The sequence below is a fragment of the Hydra vulgaris genome, chromosome 10 (assembly GCF_038396675.1).
Source record: "Hydra vulgaris chromosome 10, alternate assembly HydraT2T_AEP".
In the NCBI taxonomy this organism is placed as follows: domain Eukaryota; kingdom Metazoa; phylum Cnidaria; class Hydrozoa; order Anthoathecata; family Hydridae; genus Hydra; species Hydra vulgaris.
The window spans coordinates 21,923,519-21,951,483 of NC_088929.1; the positions used below are offsets into that span (position 1 = coordinate 21,923,519).

General features: G+C 27.8%; 2 protein-coding genes across 2 annotated transcripts in view; one reads left to right on the forward strand and one right to left on the reverse strand.

Annotated features, from left to right (window-relative positions):
• LOC100209709 (FACT complex subunit SSRP1) overlaps nucleotides 1–438 on the forward strand; it is a 45,449-nt gene extending 45,011 nt beyond the window's left edge. The window contains exon 16 of the mRNA XM_065807503.1: nucleotides 6–438. Within this exon, the coding sequence (XP_065663575.1) occupies nucleotides 6–215 (210 nt within the window). The 3' untranslated portion in view covers nucleotides 216–438. The remainder of the gene's footprint in view (nucleotides 1–5) is intronic.
• Nucleotides 439–2,426: 1,988 nt separating this feature from the next.
• LOC100214477 (pre-rRNA 2'-O-ribose RNA methyltransferase FTSJ3) overlaps nucleotides 2,427–27,965 on the reverse strand; it is a 71,946-nt gene continuing 46,407 nt past the window's right edge. The window contains exons 15-24 of the mRNA XM_065807504.1: nucleotides 21,043–21,175; nucleotides 19,228–19,442; nucleotides 14,529–14,628; nucleotides 4,999–5,059; nucleotides 4,454–4,654; nucleotides 4,253–4,343; nucleotides 3,864–4,041; nucleotides 3,521–3,615; nucleotides 2,953–3,026; nucleotides 2,427–2,580 (exon numbers count right to left, since the gene is read on the reverse strand). Coding sequence (XP_065663576.1) covers nucleotides 2,453–2,580; nucleotides 2,953–3,026; nucleotides 3,521–3,615; nucleotides 3,864–4,041; nucleotides 4,253–4,343; nucleotides 4,454–4,654; nucleotides 4,999–5,059; nucleotides 14,529–14,628; nucleotides 19,228–19,442; nucleotides 21,043–21,175 — 1,276 coding nt within the window. The 3' untranslated portion in view covers nucleotides 2,427–2,452. The remainder of the gene's footprint in view (nucleotides 2,581–2,952; nucleotides 3,027–3,520; nucleotides 3,616–3,863; nucleotides 4,042–4,252; nucleotides 4,344–4,453; nucleotides 4,655–4,998; nucleotides 5,060–14,528; nucleotides 14,629–19,227; nucleotides 19,443–21,042; nucleotides 21,176–27,965) is intronic.

Genomic DNA, 27,965 nt, shown 5'->3' on the forward strand with positions numbered 1-27,965 from the left:
TTTAGAATGACGACGATGACGATGATGGTTCAGACAGTGACGAAAGCGCTTCTCAAGAAATAGCTCCTCAAGAAAGTCAACGATCTATGCGTTCAAAAGGTAACAGTTCTCAGGCTGATTTTCAGGAGTTGAAAGAATTATCTGAAGCAGAAGAAGACGAAGCAGAATTTTCAGGTGAGCAGACAGACGACGATGATGATGATGAAAGTGACTAAACTGCTTGTGTGCACAGCAGATCTGTACACAACTACACTGTTCGTCTGAAATGCATACGAACAAACACTCAAAAATAAATAATTAGATGCATTGCAAGATTACAGTTATGCGATATATAAATATGCGACATGAGGATTGGTTTGGTCTTTACTATAAAGACCTTTTACTGTAAAGCTAAAATTATACTAAAATAAAGGTTTTTCAATAAAAACGTTATTAGAATTGTAGTTTTTTTTTTTTAGTATTGATAGCAATGTTTTGATGCAACGTTTTTATAAATACAATTTGTTGAATCGTTAGGATCATCTGGTCATGTTAATATTTTTGTGTTAATTTTGTTGAATCGTTAGGATCATCTCGTCATGTTAATATTTTTGTGTTAATTTTTTTTTTTTTTTAAGAATTAAGTTTTCTCAATTTCCCTTAAAGTTAGTCGCAGTGCATAGAAACTTGCTATACATAAACCTTTACTATCTGCAGAAATCCCTCGTACCCGAAATTTAAAATATTTACCACAGATTGATTAAAAGTCCCGTTGTTTAAGAGTTGTTGTTTTAAAAGAAAATTAGACATATACGGTACTCTAATTTTAGTCTGTTAATACTTGGGCATAACTTGGATGACTTGCAAAATGTTTAGGCAAGTTGGAGCTAACTGATTTCGAATTGTTCTCAACTTCAAAATTCTATGTGTGATTCTCTACGACAACGACAAAACCTTCTGCAAGTCTCCAATTATTATTAGCAAGGTTTTGTTGTTGTGCAGCAAGGCACAGCAACAAAGTTGTTGTTTGTTGTTCTCAAATAAATCTTATAACACACAATAAATCATTAACCGTCTATAATTATATAACAGTTGTTTTATTATTTATATTATAACTAAGGATGTAACGGAAGTTTATCGAAGCTGGAGGTTTAAACTTTAAAGTTTCTCCCCTCTCTTTACCAATGTTGCTTATGTGGCCAGAGCCAGCATCAAACCACGAGCCTCTTGGTTAGAAACCAGAACTCTAACCATTGCTTAATAATAATAATATGAATTGATTTCGATAAAGTTTTAGATGCCGTTACACTGCCATTTCATTCGTAATTATAAGTATTTTTTTTTTTTTAATTGAAAAAATAACACACATGGATCCAAACTTTTTAAACACTTATAAAGTCGCTGTGACAAGACTCGTCTTTGAGCGTCCACGCTCTTCATTTTTATAATCTTTACTGGCAGTTTTTCGTTTGTATATATTTGTATTTGTACCGTAAATACTGACAAAAAAAAAAAAAAAAATGTTAAGCTCGCAAAAGAGCATCATAACCCGCTTCAACGGACCAAGAGTGAAGGAGTTTGTAGAAAAACAGGAATAAATTAAAATAAAAGTCAGAAGTAGTAGTAGTCGAATTAGAAACATCTCATAGAAAAATGCAGACAGACCGGCAAGTAAAGAAACACATTAAATTAAGACTCTTGCTACTAAACAAAAGTTTAGTGCGTGTGTTAAAAGTCTTATGCGACACTGTGGTTAATCTTCCTCCGACTAACTGCCATACAAACACCAAATACCAAGGTCAACAAAGACAATTTAAGTTCACTAAAGAGTATCATTACCTGATTCAGCAGATCTAGAGTGAGTGTAAAGAAGAACTGAAGTAATTAAAATTAAAGTATGAAGTAATCGAGTTAAAAAGATTGCATATATAAAAACGGACAGACATTGCATTAGATTTTAGAATTTGCAACTTACTGAACAAGTTCAAATATCTATACTTAAACTGGATGGTGTGCAAGTTTGGTATGTTTATTGAGACATAAACATACCAAACTTTTAATTTTTAGACTGATATAATTAAATCTCTTCATAAACGATAACTTAAATGTTCAAAGCTTAAATGATAACTTAAATGTTCAAAGTTAGTTATATAAATCAAATATCTACTTTTGTTTTATGTTTACAAGACTTAAAGGTACACGTTTTAATTTATTAATATTCTTTAACTTGGATTATTCCAGTTTATTAACATGTGCTATATAATGCAGTAATGTTTTGTATAGTAGTTACAAACTGATAGATGAATGTGACACAACAATGCGTGACGTACATAAAAATCGAGAGCGTACAAAAATCAATTTGCAATTTGCTGAAAGTTTAAGGAAGAATTTTGGAGTCTCTGGAGTCATTTAAATATCTCGATGTAAGAAGCAATAATACAAGATAATTAAAATTTAGAATTATATTGATTGCTTAACGTCTTTTTTTTCGTCCTTTTGTTTTTTCTTTACTTTTAAAAGCTCGAAGATCTTTTTTCATACGAGGGTCGACAACTTTAAACTGCCCTTTTACTCCATCGGGTCGAGAATATTTTTTTCCAGCTAAAAGAATAACAAAAGTTAAATAAAATTCTTTTATATTTTAAAACATTTTAGACACGTTTTAGCTTTTACAAACTTGTTCAAGTGCATGATTTTGCGCTTAAATTTGAATTTATTTTGAATTTTTATTTTTTACGTAAAAATAAACTTTAATGCAACTTTAAAGTTAAATATAATAAAATTGTAACACAAAAACTAAAAATCATAAAAACAAAAATTCATAAAAATAATCTTTGCATAATAAAATCTAAAAACATATGCAACATTACCTTATTTAAAACATTACCTAGTGTTTTCAGAAATAAAATTTATAAAACTACTAATTATTACACAAATCACCAATTATTTAATATTATTTGAAAAAATTATTACCTAGCCCTTTTTTTGCTACAACATAAGTAGTTTCAACTTTCTTTTTACTCAATAAACCAGCTCGTTTATAAATGCTAAAAAAAAATTTGCTATAAAATAATTTGCTTGAAGCGCGAAAATAATGAAATAATAACACAGAAACAAGTCACATAAATTATTACTTATATGTCATTGATATATGAATAATTTTGCGGAATTCGGCCACACCATTATATTTATTGTATTATATTCACACTTACAGAAACCAAAACGTTTTATAGAAAACCATTTTATGTTTTAACCATATCGTATGGTAAACCATTCAGTTTTTATCTTTTAAGATTACGATGTGACTTAAAAAACCTTTTCGATATGAGAAGTAAATTTAGCCATTTTTTGATTAAAATTAAAAAAAAACTTTTCAGGTTTGTAAAAAAATTTAAATCTCATTACTGATAGATTTGAAATCCTTAACTTGATAGTTTTAAGTTAATAAAAACCTCTAAAAAGATTCTGGTCAAGTCTGTTAAAAAAATCTTCTTAAAAAAAAGTTATTATTAATCTATAAAAAAAAAAGTTATTGTTTTACCCTTTAATTTGTTCTTGCTTTTCTTTTGATCCTGTATCTGTGGCATCAAGTATACCTTGAGCTTTACGACGAGCGCGGTCTAATTTTTTTAGCATCTAAAAATACATAATTTACTTGAAAAAAAAAATCCAAAATAGATAAATTAAATTTTATCTTTGGTAATCCACAACTCACCTGACACTAATCACAAATACTTAAATTAAACTCACATTAAATACTATTTTTATAAAAATGAAAAAAACTTTTTCCGTTTTGTTTTGTTTAAAAAAAAAACAGTTTAATTATTAGATGACTTTCTTGTTGATGTTAAACAAAAAATAAATAAAAACTTAAAAAAACATACTTGTGACTTTTTCTTTGCTTTAGCTTCAATAACCTTTTTAATTGGTCGAGCATTTAAATCTCGAATTCTTTGTTTGTAAAACTCTACTTCTTCTCTAGTTATAGGAATATGTCTAACAGTATGTTTCACTTCATCTTCAGTAAACCATTTGGGTAATCCATCATCATTAAAGCTATATCTGAAAAATGTTTCAAGTTTAACGTAAACTATTTGGGTAATCTCTTGTCAATAAAACTATATCTGAAAAATGTTTCAAGAGATTTCAAAACACCTACAACAATTGTTAAATGCCACCTATTTTTATTTATTCCCTTATATTATTTTAAAGGTAAAACCTAAAACCTAAATAAAAACCTAAATGTCAACACTAAAATGTCACATTAATTCACCTATTATATGCATCATCAACTATATCTCTTTTTCTTTTTTTCGAAGTTACCATTGCAGTACCTAAAGCAAGTGCTTCTGGACCAAGTATACCTGATAACAATATCAATAATTATATATATATATACACACACACACACACACACATATATATATATATATATATATATATAACAATTCAAAGTTTAAAAACAATGGTATACCATTTGTTTGTGGGGCAATAGAAAATCCAATCTTTTTATTTTCAGTATTTTCTTTGATAGCTGCTGCTTCTGCTTTTTCTAAATTTTTCCCTTGAGAAATACTTCGATCATCAATTTCACTGTCATCACCACTTTCACTATCTTCATTTTCTAAATCATCTTCATCAGCAAGAGTAATTTTTTTATTGATTACGGATTTTTCTAAGGCCAAAAATAGATAAAATATCAAAAATGATTTAAAATTAAGTATGTCTTATTCTCAAATTCTGTTATTGTAATAAGGAGTTATCAGTTATTATTTTAAATTTTAATTTGACTTTATATATATGATTGCATGTAAGTCAATTTTTGTTTATAAATCAACTTTGCGTACAAATTAATTTCTATATAAAAATCTATACATATGATTATTGAACTTTGAATATCAATATTATCAGGACTCCACAAAAAAATATATATATATATTTTCAATACTAATATTAAGTTCAAATAATTTCTGAAAAGTTTTTTGAAATAAATATATTCTGAAAAAGCTTTTAATATACCTTTTTCTTCAACTTCGTCATCCATTTCACTATCACTTTCTTCCACTCCTTCAAAAGCAACCTAAATAAAAAAATGCAAACAACTACTATTATAAAACTTTATAAAGCAATTCATTCATTCATTTACTTTGTTTACTCCTGCTATGTCTATCTTGATCCACTGAGATTTATTTTTAGTTTAAATAGCTGTATGTTTTACCAGTAACTGTTGTTATAAGTTACATAAATACCATCAAAGAAGATGAGAATTATTGTTTTTTCAATTAATTACACTATGTAAGATAACTTTAGTCCTTGGATTTATAGTCAAGCATTAAATTATGTCATCACAAATTGCAATATCTGGAAATATTTCTGCTCTTCATTTTTTCAGTTTATTAAATACATTAACCCTGTTACTATTATAAAATTCAATAATCAGTATTAAATAAAAAAATACCTACTGATCTTGAAACTATAAATAATAAAAAAATGCCTACTGATCTTGAAACTATAAATAATAAAAAAATACCTACTGATATTGAAACTATAAATAATAAAAAAATACCTACTGATCTTGAAACTATAAATAATAAAAAAATACCTACTGATCTTGAAACTATAAATATATAACAAAAATACAATAATACAATAAATAATATAACAAAAATACAATAATACAATAAAAATATAACAAAAATACAATAATACAATAAATAATATAACAAAAATACAATAATACAATAATATAACAAAAATACAATAATACAATAAATAATATAACAAAAATAATGCAATATTAAAAAAATTAAACATATATAAAATATATTTATGTATATTTATATTTATTGTGGCTTGCAAGTCTGAAAGAATTTTTTGAAATATTTTAAACATTGCATTAATTCACTAATTTTTATATTAAACTTGTGTCGTAATTAACTTTATCTTAGAACATAAAAAACTTTATATTAAGTCATAAAAACACTTGTAACTCATTTTGTACTGAAATTTACCAACATTTACTTTGACTAAGTAAAATGGGAGGTGTTTAAAAAATATAAAAACTTATTTATAGCACTTATAGTTTGAAAAAAAAAAGCAAAAAAATTATCTAAAACTTTTTCAATATATATTTTAATATTTATTCTTATTAATTATTATTATCAGTATCAATAATAATATTTAAATTTCAACAAATAATAATTGTTTAAAAAATGCTTTTAAGAGTAAGTGTAAAGGTTCGTTTTTAATATAATTTATATTTATATTGTATTTTTTCTAAATGCATTATTATTTAAACAAAGTTAGGATATAGTATTAAATTAATCATTTATTTTCTTATAATATCTGGATTGACTGTAGTTTAAACAATCAAAAAATTATTTATGCAAGTAAGCTAGTGTTTTTTTATTACATTTGTAGTCGTAAATTTATAGCGTTGTTTTGCTTTTTTAGTAGATAACCTCAAAGTAATTCAACCCTTCAATAAACACAGTGTTCACAGTTTTCTGTGAATTGAAACTTTAGGGACCAGAAATTTTTCCAGATACTGCAATTCGCAATCACTTAATTCAAGCCTTGAAAGTATTGCTTAGTTCATGAAAAAACTTTGATATTATGACCACCAGGTTTGGGGTCAAATACGTATTTGTATCTGTTTTTAGTAAAAATAGGCTAATTTGGTATACTTGTATTTGTATTGTATTTGATAAAAAAAATTTCAGAAACTTTTGTATTCGCATTTACTATGATGGTATTTGTAGAAAAAAGAAAGCAACCTTACAATAATGGGAGAGTGGCTCAAGCTTGGCAGATAAAGCAGATCTAATTACATTTACAAAGTGCTTTTAGACTGTCTGAGAGTAAGAGGTTTTTTATTTGTCAATATAGGAATCCTAACAATACTTTTTTTGCAGTAAATGAATGAGTTTTGTTGTCTAACAAAAATTGCAGATTCGGAGTCCAGACTTAAAAACCAAAAAACACCTTAGGCTGTTACAGAAGAAAGACCAGATTAAAAATTGGCTGCTTGTTCTAAACAAGCAAAAAGTGCAGACTATTTGTCAAAATAAAGATTATAAAGTTGAGTTGTCAGCAAATAGAGCCACTTTAGATGTAAAATTTTCATGAAGATTGTTATTGTAGATAAGAAACCATACAGGAGAAAAGATAGAACCTTGTGGTACCCTAAAAGTTACTCAAAATGAAAAAGATTTTTAGCCTTTAAGAATAACTTTAATATCGAACATGATGATTCAACGTATTCGTCTAAACTGCCTGCTTCTGCTATTTCAGCTTTTCTGTTTTTCAGCAATTTCTCTATTATTTAAAGCTAGCTTTCTTTTATTCAATTCTTTAACTTTTCTGGTTATTACATTTGTAGTCGTAAGTTTATAGTGTTGTTTTGCTTTTTGCTTTTTTTTTTCAAGAAATCATTTTGTCTTATACTAACTATCTATTTAATTAATAAATAATTATAATATTTATATTAATTAATGAATATTAAATGTGTGTTCTGAGCAATCAAAATTTGATCTATAAATTTAACGAATTTAACAAATTTTGTTTTACAATTTTTAAATTAAAGAGAATGCAACAATTTTTGTTAAACTCTCTCAACATTACAAAAGGGAGACAGAACCCTATTACTTTAACGTCACAAAACGTCCCTATGTTCTACATTGCAAAAGTCTGTCCCTGTGTTCTATATTGCAAAAGTCTTTTTTTACTGGCAATCATAGGATGTGTTCTTATCATCAGTCTGAAGTATATGTCATGTGTATTTATTTTTAACTTTCTTTTCTTTTATTCAATTCTTTAACTTTAAAGTAGACTTTAATTTTAATGTCTACTCCACCAAAGCACATTTTATGTATAGTTCTTTGTTCCTGTAATAATTTCAACTCCATTTGTGGAACTTTCTTTTCTCTCATATAATTACAATTTGCGGTTTTATCTCTGAAAAAACCCTCAACACGGAGTTAGCACATAAAAGAACAAATGTAAAATAGCAATGGAAAAGTTGCAGTAAACTTTTGTAATTGTACTGTACTTGATTTTGCTTGGCTTAAACTCGTCCCTTTATTTATTATGACAGCCAATATTTAACTGTTATTAGATAATAAATATTAGACTTGTTATGCAGTTTAAAAGAAATGATTTAATAGTCTCAAAAACTTTATATAAAAAAACTAATAATAGAGTGAAGACTAATCATAGGATAGTTGGAGAGGTTAAAGTGTTTTCTAGAGTTTTTAAAAATTGGAACCATTTATTTAGCACTTTTTAATAGTTTGGCAAAAATTAAAGAGACTTCTGGAGAACACTTATTTAAGACTATAATGGTAATCTCATTTGAAGCACAAATAGTAGAAGCGTTTAATTAAAAATTAATTTTAGTATTAGGAGGTTAGAGTGATTTGGATGTTTAACAATGAGTTTTTTTCCAACAAGGCTGCAAGCAATCACTAATTAGAGTTGGAAGTTACTGGAAGAGAAAAGATAAAGATTGTAGAGCAAGATAACAATTGACAGATGACCTAACGGGTTGCAAATTATTAGTCAGGAAAGCAAGATGAAGGAAGCGTATTCCAAAGAACTGATGTTCGAGGAAAAAAACTAAACAAATAAGAGTTTCTGAAGCACTTAGGAACAGTCACAGAAAAGGGATTAGAATTGAATGACAAGTAACACTAGAATGAACATTAGTAGATGGCACAAGAAACGCTAGCTCTTTAGAGCAGTGCCCATTATAGTATTTGTAGAAAAGAGAAAGAGAAGCAACATTTTGACCATGTGATAATGGTTGGAGGTTGGTTGTAAGAGCAGGTCCAACTATGTGTACAATGCGTTTTTGCATCTTGTTTAAAAAAGAAAGGGCATCATTAGAAGATCCGCCCCAGATATGGCAACAGTATTCCATACAAGGTCGGATTTGAGATTTATAGAGATAGAGAATAGAATCCAGAGTAAGAAAGTGTCAAGTTCGATAAAGAGATGCAACTTTAGCAGATGCTAATTTTGCAACGGATTTGATATATGGTTTCCAAGAAAGATCAGAAGTAAGAGTTAATCCTAGAAGGTGAAGGGTAGATGACTCATTGAGTACATCTCCGTTCAAAAATATAGGAAGATCTAAATTATTGTGATAACGATTGACTAAAAAAAATTGAGTTTTATCTGAATTAAAGTTCACCAACCACTGTGAGCCCCATGCTGTAGTAGAAGTGAGATCCTTCTCAAGCTCAGATGCCCCCTCCAAGCAATCAGAGAGTATTGGCTTCTTATCATGACAAGAATAAATGGTAGTGTCATCAGCAAAAAATGCCACCTTAGATGTGAAAATATCTGAAAGGTTGTTAATGGAAATTAAAAAGAGTATAAGGCCAAAAATTGAACCTAAAGGAACCCCTGAAGTTACAGAACAAAAAGAAGAGTGCTGTCCATCGAAAACAACTTTTATACTACGATTGGAAAGGAAGGATTCAATAATCTTTAAGATGTCACCAGATACACTGTAAGTAGAAAGTTTATGCAAAAGACCAGCATGCCAAACTTTATCAAAAGCTTTAGAAATGTCAAGAGCAATGGCCTTAACCTCTCCAACTTTATCTAATGCACAATAAAAACTATCGGTTATTACTGTTAGCAAATCAGCTGTAGTACGAGAAGATCGAAAACCATATTGATGATCAGAAAGTAAGTTATTAGATTCAAGATAAGAGATTGAGTGTTTGTTAATTAAAGATTTAAAAACCTTGCTTATGATAGAAAGAAGACTAATGGGACGGTAGTTGGACAAATTGGATTGTTTTCCAGAATTTTTGAAAATAGGGATAATAGATACCACTTTCCAGCAGGCTGGAAAACAAGACTCTGATAAGCACTTGTTGAATAGCTTTGAAAGTATAGACGACAGCTCCGGAGAACACTTCTGCAAAACTATAACAGGTATGTTTTCCGGACCACAAGCTGTAGAAGAGTCTAAGCAGGAAATCACTTTAGATACAGAAGCTGAAGTGATACTAATGTCAAGCAATGGATCAACCTGTTTGACAGCTACATCAGGTAGGATGCAACTAGTGGAATCAAGAAATGATATTGATGAAATTCTTAGCAAACAATTCAGCTTTGTCTTTAGGTGAGGTGACAAAGTCTGAACCATACAAGAGAGGTGGAATTACAGATTTGCCCTTATTATTGATATTATTAAAGATTCTCCTAAAGTCACGAGAGCCTAATTTTTGTGATGAAATACGAAACTTCATGACCTGAGAATAGTGGGCTTTGGTGTTAGACAAAACCTTTTTACAATGGTTTTTAGCAGTAATAAATAGACGTCTGTTTTCTGGAGAATTGTTTTGCTGATAGATATGAAAGTAATGGTTTTGATTGGCAATTTCAGCAGCACAATGTGAGGAAAACAATGGATAAAAGTGAGGCTTGACCTGGAATCATCGATTGGGAATAAAAGATTCCATGCCAGCCTGAATCCATGAAGTTATGTAAGAAGCACATTTATCAACAGGAAGACGAAAGATTTTTACCCAAGGGCCATCACAAAGAAAATCACAGAAAGAGTCCTAGTCAGCTTTAAGGTAGTTGTAAGAGGTATGATGATAGGGGGATTCAGATGATGAAGAAGAATGAGATAACAGTTTTAGAGAGATCAAACTGTGATCAGAAGCACCTAAGGGTGAATGTGGAGAAACTGAGTACTGACTATGATCAGAAACAAGACATAAGTCGAGTAGAGAAGGTAAATGATTCTGGTTGTCTGGAAAGCGAGTTGGAAAGTTGGCTATTTGAGTTAGGGATTGAGAAAGGCTTTAATGCCGGCAGAGTCACTGACACTAGAGCCAAGCCATTCAGTGTGATGAGCATTAAAGTCACCAACAACAACAATATTAACTGATGGATAAAAAGAGAGGGTTTAGTCAATCGATCAGAAATAACACCAAAAAGAGTGCAGTCTGGAGATGAAGGAGAGGGATATAGAACAAAGAGAAAGACGATATAATGAAGCGGTGCTAAACGAAAGCACATAAAAGATTAGTTTGTGGATTCTTTCCCAACAAATGGGTGAATTCTTACAAATGTAAATTCCCAGACAAAGCATGCGAATATTGGAGTCTTTACGAATGAAAGAAAGATAACCATCAACACTAAAATCACAAGATGAGACAGCTAAACTCAAATTAGTCTCACAAAGAGCAAGTAGGTCTGGTGAACTTTACAAGAGATAAGAGTCAATAGAAGAAAAGTTACTTCAAAGACCACAAATATTAGTGATGGTTTAGAGAGCTTGTTGATGATGATGGTTTTTTGTGTTTTATAGTTTTTGGTAATTTGTTCATTTTTAAATTTGTTGAAGAACTTGACTCAAAGCATAGATAGTACTCAGTACACTGTTTAATAGCCCAAGCAATTGCCTCATTACTATTAATAAACCCTAAGCAGTAAAAAGGGCTCCAAATGTGGCCTTGGCTGTTGATAGAATCAGCCTCTCTGATAGCTACCTCAGAGTTTGGGAAACCAGCTAGCCTCAGAACCATTAAACTGAGTTTTAGAGCTGTACCCTCACTAGGTGATAATAGAATGAGTTGCCTAGTCGTAAAAACAGAGGCACAAGCAAAACCCATGCATTGAGTCAAGAAGATCCAGCATTCAACATCCTAAAATGGAAACAATGTATTAAAAATACATCTGCACCAGCCTAATAGATGAAGAAGGGGTGCAAGGCTGGTCAACAGATAGAATCTATTTATCCCTTAAATTCTCAATCTGTTTAACTGGTATGACAGAAAGAATATGGCCATTAGCTTCAAAAGTCAAGTTAGAAAAAAAGTTCTTTCCAAATAACTCTGCCCTAGGAAGAATTAAAAAGATCAGACCTATGAAAAGATGCGCAAGACAAGAAAAGGAGGCATTATTTTAGACAGATTAGAAAAAAATGTTGTATCAAACAATATTTGTTAGAAAAGATTTAGGTATTAGCAGATTTTCTACTTGTTTTCAACAAAACGGGTTAGGAAAAGTTATTTTCAAAGGATTAAATATAAAAATTTCTTATATAGTGGTATCCATTTATAATAGGTCACTACTCAAAATAACATTTGGATACAATGCTTATTTAACAAACTCTATCTTTTTACTGTTGGGTATGTTTATATACAGGATAATATACTTATTTATTTTGGAAAAAAACACATACTGAAACTTTTTTTTTTGTCCCTGTGTTATAAGATAACTATTATAATATATAATAATTTTGACCGGGAGGTAATCCAATGGTATTCAGACATATCAACAAGAAGTAATCCACAGGTGTTTGCAGTGGTTGTCTCTCTTTTATTTCATTGGTGAAAATTGAGGATTGAGATATGACTAAGCTCACTGACCAACAAAAGAATTTTATGGTTTTGATGATTAACAAAGCAATTGGAGAGCTAAAGGGTGACTTTATGCTAAAACTAAGTCAACAAACTAAGTTATTTAAAGTGAAATTGACGGAAAAAGATGCAGAAGTAGCTGAACTTAACAAGAAAGTGAAAAGCTTAAAAGAAAAAAATGCAAATGTACCACCTTCTAGTTCACCTGCTGTTTATTACAGCCAAATTGCTAAGCAATTAGCCAAACCAGGTTCCGAGCATTAAAAAATCTAAAAATGTTGTAATTGTCGGTTTGGCTAACTCACAAAAAAGTACAAACAAGGATGTAAGACAGATGACGAGAACATGGTCAATGAATTAATACGTTCGCACAATTAAATAAAGAGAGAAAGGAGGCAAATGAAAACTTACAACGCCCTAATAACCTAGACTAGCCCTTTTGATTTGTCATTAGAAGCAGAAAACTGTTGTGTATTGACATCACTACAACAAAAGACATTGGCAACCGCAAAATTCACCCATTTGTCAAAGAAAGCATTGCCAAGCAGGCCCAGAGGGGCCCATACCAGACAATCTTTTAAATCTCATCAAAAGTTACCTAATGAACAACTACCTATTTATTTGAAGCAAAATATTAAGACTAACGACAAACCAATTAATTTTTATTATTCCAATGCTACTTCATTTAACTCTAATAAATTATCTGAGCTGTCCGCACTTGCATTGACAAACATAATAGATGTTATCGCAATTACAGAGACTTGGTTCAAATTGGATACAATTAAAAACATTGATGGATATGACCTATATCACGCAGATAGAGATAGAATTGGAGGAGGAGTTGCCATTTATGTCAATAAAAATCTTACGAATATAGAAGTTGTTAATCCGCATCTTAACAATACAGAGATTAAACAAGTCTGGTGCTCAATAAAATGTAATAATTTTAAGTTAATTGTTGGTTGTATATATCGACCACCAAATTCTACAGCTGATTACTCAAAATCAATTCTAGACTCAATCAAAACTGCTTCAAAACTCAAAAGTGGCAAAAAATACATGGATCTCGTTGTAGGAGATTTCAATTTCCCTAATATAGAATAGACAGATGGCGGTCCAATAATTTATTCAAATGAAAACTCAACTGAGCATGAATTTATTAAATTTTTAAATGATTGTTCTTTATACCAAATAGTAAACTTTCCAATATTTAAACAAAGTGATTCTGTTCCTGCAGTTAACACCCTTGACAAGCTGATTTATCATTTCATGATAAATCAGTTTGTGAGTGCTATGAGTTATTTTTACATATTTATAACAAATCTTGTCGTTTGTTTGTTCCTATTTTTAATAACAAAAAAAAGAATAGCCAACCATGGCTGGATGCAAAAGTTAAAAAGGCAATAAAGATGAAACAATATTTTATTCGAATGTGTATCGGCAAAGTCAAGAATCTCGAAAGGATCTCAACAAAATTTGCGCTAATGTTAAAAAAAAAATTAAAAGATCAACTCGAGATTACGAAATGGATTTAGTAAAAAGAGCAAAGCTAACACCTAAACTTTTATTCTCTTACGTAAATAAAAAACAAAATGTCAAAATAAAAATCCCAAATGCCATGAAAAATAAAACAAAACAAATTACAACTGAAATATCAGACATTTCAAATATATTAAATAAGCAATTTAAGTCAGTCTTTGTAAAAGATGATGACTAAGCAATACCCAAGTTCTTGCAAAGATGTGAAAATCATCACTAAAATTTATGACTAATTAACTTTTCAAATTAGCTACATCATTTAATTTGTTTTGTGTAACAAATAAAATAATCTTATATAATAATCTTATATATTTCCCACCTTCTCAACCCAACAAAACATGAACATAACACACAAAGTTGCTTCTTAGAGAGTGTGGCATTTTATTACACTTATCAAAATTGATTTAACAAGGCACAAGAAAAAAAACTTACCACCGCACTACAAACATTCTATTTAGCTGCATTATTGCAAATTCTAAAAAAGCTTCGACAGCCTTCATGTTTAAAATACTAACAATATGTTACTATTTTAAACATATAAACATATGTTTAAAATCTAATATATTCTTTGAAATATGTTTTTACAAAATATTTCTTTATATTTATATAGATTAAAATTACCTTTTGATACCATTCTTTGGCTTTATTTAGTGCTAACTGTTTTTCATCATTTGTTTCAGTATCACCTAGATCTACCAAAAGGGGATTATCATTTTGAACTCTAAAAAAGTAATTTTTGTAGTAAACTAATTTTTGTAAATTTAAAAAGGTTTTTAAAAAATTTTTAATTAAAACTTTTTTAAATTTTACTTGTTTTTGTTTTTATTTTTAAATTTTTATATAAAAAGTAAAATGAATATATCAAAGTAAAACATAAACTTAAAAATAAAAAATGCAAACAAATGTTTTAAACATGTTTTTAAAAAATAGTTTACTTGTACTTTTTTAATTTAATATTGGTTTAATAACCCTCTATAACTTGTTTTAAAAAATAAACATTTAGTTAAATTTTTAAGTTAGTCAAAACATTTTGGTTAAAACATTAAATCAAAAATTATTAACAAATTAATTAAAAAAAAAAAATTTTTGTTTATTAAAAACAATTTTTAGTTTGAACTTTATCTTGATAAATTCTGCTTTTATTTTCTATTTATTTTTCTTTATTCTTTAGTTGACTCTATTCTTTAGTTGTAACTTTAATAAACAGAAAACTTAGTTAAAATTCATTTTTTAAAGTTAAAAAATGAATTTTGCAAAGTATTTCTAAACGAACTCAACTAACTGTCTTTTTAGTATGTATTTATGATACCTCTTCTAAAATAAATTCATTTAAAATTGTTGTGATGCCTATGAATACCAAAGAAATAGATTTTAACTACAAAGATTCAAAGATTTTAAAATGAATACTTATGCTAGTTAGTAAATAATTGTCATTAACATCTTCATTATACTGAAGATATTAATGATCAAATAGTTCTCTATTATAAACATGGTGTTATTAATGACAACCTTTTTAGTTTTAAATAAGACCAATGAAGTTTTTTTTTTTTTGCTTTTATCTTCTTGACTCAATTCAAAATTAAAATTTTATTTTTTATTTAAAAGAACTAGGTGTGATAAGTGTTAACCAGATTTAAAGTAATTTTTCACAATAATTGATCAATTGAGGCCACACTAATACAGTACAGTCAGTGCTGCAGTTGCAAAAACTGAATATTAGATATTTACCATATTTGTGTATAAAAGAAGGCTGCTTACATTTTAAAGTGGGTTATAGTGAAATTAAACTTTGGTTATTCCACTCTAAAATTAAATTTTTTTAACACAAATGCACCAAAATATCTTAAACATTTTAAACATTTTAAACAACTTTGTTACCAACTAATAAAGTCAAATATATCACTAAAGTCAAATATTTTTTATCATTTACATTTTTTCAAATATTTTACATTCTAAAATATTTCTAAAAAAGGAAGTTAGCACACAATGTAGATCAACAGAGTTTTAACAAAGGAAGTTAGCACACAAATCTAGATCAACAGAGGCTACAATTAAAATAATAAAACAAAGGAAGTTAGCACCAGATCAACAAAGGCTACAATAGTTAAAAGTATATTAGAGAGAAAAAATGGCTGTAGGAAATCAGAGAAAAATATTCAAACAACATCAGAATGTTGGTTTAGACAATAGTTTTAATTTTGAATACAGTTTAGCTACAGCTGAAAGAAAAGCTATTTTATTCTGAAGTAATTAAAATCATTATTGATATATATCTAAAATATATTTAATATATACATCTATCATTTATATATGGATGACTTAGCGCCACCAGCCTATACAACGAATATATTGAAATGAGATAATTTGACGCAAAGTTTAAAAGTCTTTAACAAAAGCCACTAAACCGAAAAAATTAAAAGTAATTGTAGTTCAGTACACTTAAAAATTTTAATTTTAGTATTTTGGTGTTTGCAAAGAAACACTACATAAATCATTTTTTAATATAAACTAATTTTTTTCAACTTTGTTGTTTAGGCTGGTTTAGCGCTTAACCATCCATATAACAAAATGGAAAAAAAAATCATAATTTGCATCATGTTTAAACATCATTCTAATCTTAAACATTTGTAACACACATTTTGTTTACTTATAGTTTATACATCAGCCCCTCCGAATTAGGAAAAATAATAATATTATATAATATTAATAATATGATATATATAATTAATAATAATAACAGTTTTAGGTCAGCAAATAATTGCCGAACTAAAACTATTATAGGTCGGCATCAGGTCGGTTCAAAATATAGAAACAGCACTTGATAACAAATGTGCAAAACATTTAGCATTAAATTGATAAAATAACCATTTTAGTAGGAATTTAAATAAAACATTAGTTTTGCCAATTTTACTTTAGTTATTTTATCTAGAATTAATAAGACATTTATTTTTCCATTTTTATTTAGATAATTTTACTTATAATTTAAATTAAACTGTCACTATCATTTTTATCACTTATCATTTTTATTTTAATAACTTTATTTAAAATTTAAATGAAGCATTTGATTTGACGTTATTATTTTAGGTAATTTTTGTAGAACTTAAATAAAATGTTTGTTTTGATGTGTTTATGTAATCATTTTAATTAAAACTTAAATAAGGTGTTTGTTTTGTCATTTTTAACTCATTTGAAATATCAAATAAAACTAAGTTTTAAAATTTTAAGGTTGACAAAATCTTGCCAACTTCAGACACTGTTAGGTCGACATTGCAGAATGTTGACCTTAATTCTGAGGGCTGTTATACATTAAATACAGAAAATGAGTTGCTGAGTTATAAGTTATTATTAACTAAAATAATACCACAACAATAACATGGAAAAGTAGCAAATTAAATTGAATATTGTGTTTTAAGATTAATTAGCAACTTAAATAGTTCTTACAATAATTTTTTTAAATAATAAATAATAAATTTTTGTTGTGAAAGAAGTATTCTTGAAGTAATCAAAGTACAATTGTAATAAATTATGTAAATTTTTCTAAACAAAATAGGCAACCACAACTGGCTTCAGTGACAATGAGTGGCTGCAGTATTATTAAAAAAAGTTGAAGATGCTAGGGGTCATTACAAAATTACATAATGCCAAATGTGGCTATTTTTGAGACACCCGCCCACCCTGTCACATTTTGCCACAGCTCCCTAGATCCCCCCCCCCACCTTCCCTGGCATGGCGTCATTTTATTATTGCTTGCAAAAATACGGTGATTAATTTTTTTAAAACAGAATTAAAATTGTTCAAAAACATTAAAATATTCAGCTGTACGTAGTAATTACTATTATCAAATGCATTTTTTTATCCCCTAATTGTGTTACACTGTAAGAAATTACACAACTTTATTGAAAATGTTTTGCATTAAAATGGTTTTCGAAGGATCAGGTAAATAACTCTGGAACATGAAGAGATATAAACAAAATTAAACTATATGATTTTAAATTTTTTTCTAGCACTCCAATTAAATGCTTAGTTTTAATTCATTCCATAAGCCTACGCCTCTGTTAGATATGCAATGCAGATATTCCAGATATGCAAAAATATACATATTCATTAGATCTTGGTAAAGATCTGGCATATTATTTAATTTATTTTTCTTGAGCATGTGACATAAAATCATTAAAAACTGTTGTTTTTTGACAAGAAATACAAAAATGAATTAAAATGCTATAGATATATTTGAGAATTATAGATATATAGATAGATTCAAGGGACAGTTTCTACCAAATTACAAACCTAAAAAATTTACAGTTTAAATACATTAACAATTACACATTTAACCATATTTATATAACCTTATAAACACATCAACAGTTAAACATTAAACAGTAAACACATTTTTTTAATTATAAAAAACTAGTTTATAATAAAATAACACTAAAAGCCATGATATCGAAGAAACTATTACTGAGTTACTTTTTGGCAAGAAACTTATTTTATTAAGAATTATATTAAGATATATATTTCCTATTTTTTATTAAGATATATATTTCCTATTTTTTCACATACATATCAATATAACACAAAGTTACAACAAGCTATAATCTACGATGGAGAACAGGTTAAATATTAATATTTAATTTCTGCTTGCAATCAAATGGAATTCCATTTGATTTCTCTTTTCTTTCTTTTGATTAACCTGAAGTTTAAAGGGCTATTTATATGCATTGGGCAAGCCCGGTTAGCTGGGCTGGCTCACTTAAATGAGATCTCGCCATGTTTAATACTTATAAAATTAAACTAGTTTACATGACAAATGGGCAAATCTCAGATAACTGAGATCTCGCCTAGTTTTAGATCCCACTCAGGTGAGTTGATTATTATCCATGCATACCCACATAATATTAAAATCTAAACATTGCGATCATTTATCATATAAAAATTGTTGCAGTCACTGACTGCAGTCAGTATTCTTTTAGTCTAGGTGGTCTATTATAAAATGCAACTAGCGTAACGTCACTTTTGACTCAACTCACCCACCTAACCATGTCACGTTTTCAAGGAACCTCACCCATCTGCTCTCAAGTATTACATAATTATGACCCCTTTTTAATAATTAAAAAAATAAAACTTTTTTTTCTAATTTTAAACATTAAGGTTGGAGTTTTCAAAATTTTGGTAAATTCAGATTTCATTTATATGTGTTAAAAACATTTAAAGATGTTTATGTACCTTTTACAATCAATTCAACTTAATACAACTTAAATTCTTTCAAACTAAATACAAACTTTTGTTATGTAAAAAAGCTGTTAAAAAATAAAAAACTTACCTTTTTTTCTTTTTTGTTATTTTATTTTCCTCAATTAGTAACTTTTGTCTTTTTGGGGGTTTATCATACAGCTCATCGTCCAAGTAGATATTTTTTTCATCTGAATCATCGCTACTATTATCATCTGATTCATTTTGTTGATCATCAGATTCAAACTCTATTTCGCTGCTACTATGGTATACATCATCATTAGGATTTTCAATAGTTTCCAACTCCTAAATTAAAAATTTTTTATATGTAAACATATTATAAATAATATTTACAAATAACATTATATATAAATTTTTATAATATGTATAATAATGCACAAGATGCATCTCACTGTAATATATCAAATAATCAGAATTTTAAACAAAAAATGTAAATTCAATTTCTTATATTTTTCTGATTACTAGGGTAATCCAAAAAGACCTAAGAAAGCACTGCGGAAAATCATTTAACAAGAGATTTTCTGTTGTCTTTCTCACTGATGTTGATTATATGGCTAAAGCAAGGATTGAACCTTAAACCTTACGATTCACTTTTAACCACTATATTATGACTGTTAACACCAAGATGCTGACCATGTTGCAGGATTTGTCAAGATAATTCAGATAATTGTAATACTGTGTCAAGCAGAAAATAATGCTCTAGACTCATAAAGTTGATAAAGTTGAAAATTCATGCATCTGATCATTTCATGGCTAAAAGAATGCCCAGAAGAACCAATTATAATGATCTTTATTAATTAATTCTTTACAACAAATAAAACAAATTTAATTTATTTTTTTCATTTTATAAAACATTTATATTTTATAACAATACAAAAAGTTTGAAAAAAAGATTTTTGTTTATTGGACTATTTAAAAAGTTTAAAATGGGTGCTCAAAACTGCTTATTAAGTAGTCAACCATCATCAGTATATTGTACTCGAAGGAAAGCATCATGAAATAACTTATTTCATACCTTAACACTATGATAACAACATTACTATGACAACAGCTAAGTTAAGGCTAGAAAAAGTCAGTTGTGACAAAAGGCATTTTTGCCCAAAAAACCTGCTAAACTTCTGGATACCAGATCCATAGAGAGCTTATTGGGTGTTTTAAATTTAATCGATTAAGTAGTAAGTTCTATTAACAACTTTTATTATAAAATACTTATAACTTGGTTTACCAAACTTATAACTTGGTTTACCAAAATAAATTATTAAGAAATTTACTGTTGAATTATTTAAATTAAAAAAATTATCCTCCAATCATAGTTAATTTTGAGCACAAAAAGTTTACCTCCTCAAATGAGGATATCAAACAAGTTTATATTTATATAACCAAAGGAATATCCTTTTGTTATTGAAACATTAACTTGAATGTTTCAAAATGTTAAAAAATGTTTCTCAATAATTTTGTAAAATTATTTTACATTTTTATAAAGATTTTTAGATTTTATGATTGAGATTTAAAATCTGAAAAAAGTAAAAAACATATAATTATTATGTATAAAAATAATCATGAAAAGAATAATAAACATATTAATAATTTATTTTACAACTTTTTAACATGATGCAAAAAAATTTTTAAAATCCAAAAATTACTTTTTAAGTAAAATACCGAAACTATTTAAAAGTTTTGATTATTTTACAACATATACTTAATTATTTTTTCTATATGTTTTTTGATTGGTTATAAGTTATTTTGATAAGTTTTGATAAGTTTCAGAGCTATAGAATTGAAAAAGGATTGTAAAAACAATTAAAAATAAAATAAAATAATAAGACTCCTTGATTGTTGTGGCCTCCAAAACCTAAGAAGAATACAGTTAAAAAATAGGTCATACCTTTTTATTTTGAATATGTTGAAGTGAAAATAAATCTTGCTCATCTGTACCAATATCACCAGTATTATCTGTAAGTTTATTAGCAAGTCTTTGACGTTGTTTCTTTTTTTGTTCTCTCACGTGCTTCTTTTTTCTATTATAATATAAAATATTTTTTATATTTTTTATATACAACATTTCATATAACATATGATTCTATATTGCAAGCCTTTCCAGGAAGGGCATACGATGGCACATCTTGTTCATCCATGCCTAAATTAATTTTTTTAGACACACTGACCATGGCAGTGCGCATCTTTTAATTTTTAAAGCGTTTCAATAATTCAGGGCAAAAAGCAAGCATCGACGGTAAGCAGGTGTGATCGCACTCTATTCCTGACCATGCAAACTACATCTAGTTGCAACAACTTGGCCATGGCTTTTTAGATGTTTTGAGAACATTTAAATTTATGTATGTTTCATTGCATGTCCGAAACTATTTAAGACTCTAAAACAATTAAATTTGTAAGAATCTTATGTAATCAAATGCTTTGGTATTAGCAAAGCGGTTTTAAACTAAGCGATGATTTACTTTTATTGATTGTTTATAAAAAGAAAATTTTTAATTCTTAAAAAATAATAAGTTAATAAAATAAATAACAGGCTGAACATACTTACAGGCGACTGAACATAAACATACATACACAAAGTGAATTATGAGTGGATAAACATTGCGCCAGAGATTTGAACAAAACACAAACACCATTTATATAAAGTAACTTACGGGTAAACCAGCACCATGCCATCGGTGTCATACAGAACAAAAACATACAAATATATTAAAAAGCCTACTCACTTAATACACAGGCAGTATTGTGAAGAAGTTCCACTTCCACTTCATAAATATATTTTAGCTTTTTAGTTTAACCATTAAAGTTTGCTTTATAATAATTTGATGCAATAAAAACGTACTTCTAGTTTGCAAAAGACAAAATAAAATCATAATTTACTTAAAATGTAATACTCTTTTTATATATTAATTTATAATATATATAATAGTAAAGTAAACCGATCGACTTGAGTAAAATATAAAGTTATTAAATGTATACATAGCGTGCAGTTTGGAAACTGATCATTATAGACCACAGATTCAGAGGTCTGAGGCATTGCAGAATTTTTTTAAACATTAAGACATAGCTAAAAGTAAAGATCATTATAATATTTTTATTATAACGATTTAATAAGTTCTTTTGCTTATCTTACTTAAGAAAAATTGTTTTAAATATTTTAAACTTATATTATATATTGCAAACTACGCAAAGCATGATATGGTTATAAAAATATATTTACTTTTTTATTTATTATATAATTCACCTACTGCTAGTTTTATTAGTATCTTGTTGAAATAAAACATAAATACTTAAATAAAGAATTATATTATACATTTTGATTAATTGAAGAACGTTTGTTTCTTTACTAAACGATCATTAATAGTAAGTTGTTACTTTTTATAAAAGTGTCGCTTAATTTGATAAAAAAATTATAAAAGAGAAAAGTTTAGAAATAATTTATTCTAAACGTAATTTATCTTGCTTTAGTTTTTTTATTCATTAAGAATACATTTCTTTTTTTAGTAGTTGTTTCCTGTGACGTTAAGTTAATTTTTGCGCTATTTTAAATGTTCTCAAAGCATCTAAAAAGCTGTGGCCATGTTGCCGCAACTAAATATTATATGCGATGTCAGATATAGAGTGATATAGAGATCGTATATAGAGATCAGATATAGAGATCCCTTTATATTGCCCAATTTCCAATGTTCATATGAATTACTAGAGATAATGAACATAATGATTGCTCTGTTAACTTAACAAGTAAAATTAAAAATGTAAAAGCATTTGATTTTAAAATTAATTTTTTAAACCAAATGCTTTTATGTTATTAAAACACAAATTTTGCAATAAATTTTTTCTGATATTACTATTTTATTTTGTTAACATTTGGCTGTATGCGTGTGTAAAAAAAAAAAAAAATTCAGGAAGAGGTGGGTCTTGAACCACAGACCTTTTGTTTACAAAGTCAACGCCTTATCCAAATAAGCTAAATGTGCGTACAAGTTAGAAAACCAATAATATAATTATTTTTAAAACTATTATTCTTCTTTCCATATATAAAATAAACTTAATTAAAATCAACTAAATTAATTGACTTATTGCAAAACTAATTATTGAATACTGTATTGTCATCAAGCAAGAATATGTATGCAAAATTTGAAGAAAATCTATTATTAGGAAGTGACTCAGGAATTGATTGCAAGATTTGATGCTCACAGACAAACAGAGACGAGGAGTTAATAAAGGCATTGGGAAAAAAAATTTAAATAGGCTCCTAAAAGTTTGGTTTAAAAAGTTCAGTAAATTAACAATGCACTAGCCCTTTGGAGCATCATCAATAACAATAGTTCATCAGGATATAAACTATTGGATTTATGGGCAATTTGCTTAATCCAACGAAAGTGTAGACTATTTCAATGGGGATAGTAAAAACAGCCAAATATTTATTATTTGAATATTAGTATTAATGACTTTTTATTTTTTTAATTAAAAATTTGTTATAAAATAAATTTTTTTTTTAAAATAAACAACAATTAGTTTTCTTGCTTTCCTGCGCATTGATAAAAACAGTAAAGTTTAACAAAAACATTGGAAAAACAAATTGTCCATGTGTCTAGCACAAATAATAAAGTATTAATATACTGTCTGAAAAAAGTTGCAAATGAATTGTATATCAAAAAATGTATTGTATATCAAAAAATTTAGGAAAAAAGCAGATAATCTGCTTTTTTCCTAAATTTTTTGTTTTTGTTTTTTTGTTAATTTTTTGGTGGGGATCGAACTCAGAACCTCTCACTTATGAAGCAAGCACTCTCACTTATGAAGCAAGCACTTAATTTTGGTGGTGAAAAATAAAAAACGCCCTAAAAAAAGAAAATAAAAACAGTAAAATGTTTAGGTATATTACTTTTTGAGAAATCTTTCCTTTTTTTAATTTTTAATTTTTTTTTGGTTTATTTTATTTAGATCTCTATTTCGTATAGTACTCATTTCCTTTCATTGAGTATTGCTGTTTTATTCTCTGTAATTTCTAATAGTTTTACTTTGCCGTAAATTCCTTAAAAATAAAAACTTGGTTTTGTTGTCTAAAAAAATTACTTTAAATGTGTACAAACAAGGCATGCACACACACACACACGCTTCTTGGGAAGGCTTGATATTGCATATTATATTTACATGTAATAATATGACTATTGTATTATAATTTAATATATTTTACTGTAAATCATTATTAGATCAAATTATACCTATTTGTTTATATTTATATAATAAAACTTTAATTTTTTAAAATATTTATGCAGTAATTAAAAATATTTATGCAAATAATTTATAAAAATTTTAAATATATACTTTTAAACTTGCGTGCAAAAGTCTTTGGTCATACTCAATATTGTAGCAAAAATTTTTGCTTTCTCATGTGAATGTCTGGAATTCGTGTAAAGGCAAGTTAAGTGAAAATTGTTTTAATTGTTTAAATAACTATTACTAAATACAAGTTTTATTACTGTATATATATTGAAGACGTTTTTTTTTTGTGTATTTACTGAATATAATTCCTAATTTTGTGTGTAGTAATATTGTAAGTTTGTAGAACTTTCTGAGTCTGTTCTGGATATATAAAAAATGTTCTACATATATAAAAAAGCAAAAGCCCGCTCAGTTTAGTATAATAAAAGTCTTCAGCTTAATCCAGTGAGTTTGTCTGTGTTGAGCTGATAGTATAATTCGTGATTAGCATTTCAACATTTTCTCAAGTAAGTTTTTGAGAAATTTGCATTGTTTAGAATAATAATATCTATTTAAAATACAAGTTTTATTACTGAATATATATTGTAGACAGCTTTTTTATGTGTAGTTACCGAATATAATTTCAAATTTTGTACGCATACTAACAGCTTGATTTTGAACTTTTTTTTTAAGCAAAACTTGTGTAGGGTTTTTTGGTTCTGGGTACCCGGACTCGACAAGTTTGTGGGTAAATACCTGGTTTAAGGCTCGGCGAGTCTCATGGTTTGAGTGTTTTGCCTTGTTTCGTAGGCAGCAGTGCGATGTCGAGCTGGATCCCTACCTTTTCTAGAAAAATATAGTAGTAGGGTTTGTGAATCTAACTTGAAGTTGAACTTGGCCACAGCTTTTTAGATGTTTTGAGAAAATTCAAGTTTATGTATGTTTCCATGTTTGTCCAAATACACACTAAAAGAATTAACTTCATAACTTAAATTTTTCTAATCGAATGTTTTTACATATAAGCGAATGCTTTAAAGGATTTCCTAATATAATATGTTTCTATATTAGAAAATGTTTTAAAAGCATTCGCTAATATAAAAACTTTTGATTAGAAAGATTGAAGTTAATAAGTTAATTCTTTTAGCGCGTATTTAAAAAACTTAAAAAAAAAAGCACTTTTCATTTATTAATTCTCTATTTTAGGAAAAAAGCGAAATATCATAATTTTACTAGAACATTTTTTACAGCTCCAAAGTGTGGCAGTATTTCACTCAATGTACCGATTTGAAAAGTGGAAAATGCAATAAGTGTTCAACCATAATATGAAACAAAGATGGAAATACTTCATCAATGATTAAACATTTAAAAGTTAAACATGGAATTTCTTTACCAACACGGGAAGAAATAGGAGAAAATTCTTCACCAAACGATTTAAAACTATCTACACTTATGTTTCCGTTGCAAGGAAACCTTTAGTAGAAATTGTCTCTAAAATGGCCGCTCTTGATGGTATATCAGTTAGGGCGATTACAAAGTCTAGTTTTATTCATGAAAGTTTAGTAAAATCAAGTTATAATCTTCCTAAAGTCGAAAGAGATGTTATGAATTTAATCCATAAGTTTTATGAAAAAAAGAAGTTGGAAATATTAGAATTGTTATAAGGAAAAATTAAAGAAGGCAGACGATTTAGCATTACACTTGATGAATGGACGAGTATGAAAATTCGGATATATCTCAATATCAGTTTGCATGGAATTGACTCTGAAGTTTATAATCTGGATATAGTGAGAATTTTTAACTCGTATACAGCTGTACAGTTAATTGAAAAAGTAGAACAACATTTAAACACGATATTAATTTTAAAAAACATATAGCTGGTTCAACTGGCGACAGTGCAAGTGTAATGATAAAATTTGGACAAGAATCTCCTAGTCTCTATAATTTGTGTTTGAATCACACTATACACTTAGCTGTTTGTGATGTACTATATAAAAAAAAAAGTATTACCTTCTTGCAAGATGAAGATGACATTGATGGAGATAGAAATGACCATGGTCAAGATGATATTAATGATGATCAAGATGAAAATTATTATTCTGACGAGAGCGACGGTGACATTGAAGAGTACGGACAAGTTGAATTAACAAATTTAGGCAATGTAGAAGAAAATATAAAAAGTATTCGTATAATTGTTAAATTTTTTAAAAGTTCTTCTGTGAGAAATAATATTTTGCTAGAAAAGATCAAAATAGTTTTTATCTTGCAACATCCCAATTAGCAATTAATTTTATGTTAAGAAAATTAAAAGAACCCAATGGTAATTTAAGTAGAGAGCAATTAATGACGATGAAAACTCGAATAAATAGCCATAAAAACCAAGAAATAGAAGAGCTATTAGATTCTCTTGTAAATGGTACTATGCCTTCAAAGAAAACACAATTACTTACAACAGATTTACTGAAGAGATTATTTGGTGAGGATGAAGAACAGCAAAACACACATGAACAGGGGTATTCAGCTGAAAATAATGAAAATACTACAGGAAACACACTACCATTAACACTGGAGGAAGAACTACATAAGATATTAGAAAGTGTGAGATATCTAATTTTGCCAAGTTGCGGAGATAAATTAGCTGATATTAAAAAATAATTTTTATTATTTTCAAAAATTAAAAAAAGAACTGTATATTCAGAAAAATTGTATCAAGCGTTAATGACGATAAAACCAACATCAACAAATTCCGAACAAACATTTTCTGTAGCATCCAACTTCTGTACAAGAATTCGTTCTAGATTATCGGACAATTCATTAGGTGCATTAGTTTTTTTAAAGTTTTATTTTTTAAGTAAAGATAATTGTTCTGTTTTGTATTAAACACTTGCAAGTATTTTAATTGAATTGAGTCTATTTTTGCTAGTATATTTACATGCATTTTATAAAATGCAATATTTTTAAAAAAGCAATGTCAAGTTTATTTGGTAGTTTAAGATTATAATAAAAGTATAGAATAATATATTTACATTAGACGTTGAACTGGCTAAAAGTTGTTTTATTTACCTTAACGTATACGAAATTCATTTTTAAAAATCGGCGTGAGAACAAAAAATCCTTTTATGCTATAGTTAAAATTGCAAGTTAAAAAGACGTATTGGACCCGGACCCGATACTGGAACCGATAAATATTCTTAGACTCTACACACTAAAAAAAAAAGGTAGAAATTTCTAACTTAGGGTAGGATATGTGATATACCCTTAGTAAGGTATAATTTTCTACCTTTTAAGGTAGAAAATTATATTAAAAACAATTATTTCTCATACAATTTTCTAACTTAAAGGTATAATTTTCTACCTTATAAGGTAGAAAATTATACCTTACTAAGGGTATATCACATATCCTACCTTAACTAAAAATTTCTACCTTTAATTTTTAGTGTGTACTCAAACTCATCGGGTCTAAAAATGACGGGTTTTCCCTAACCCTAGACTTAAGTAAACACGAGTTGAAATAAGAAACTTCCAGCCAATATAATTAAAGAAGAATTGAATAAAGAGAGAAAAAATCTAATATCAGTTGATACGGTCAAGAGACGACTATGTGGAGTT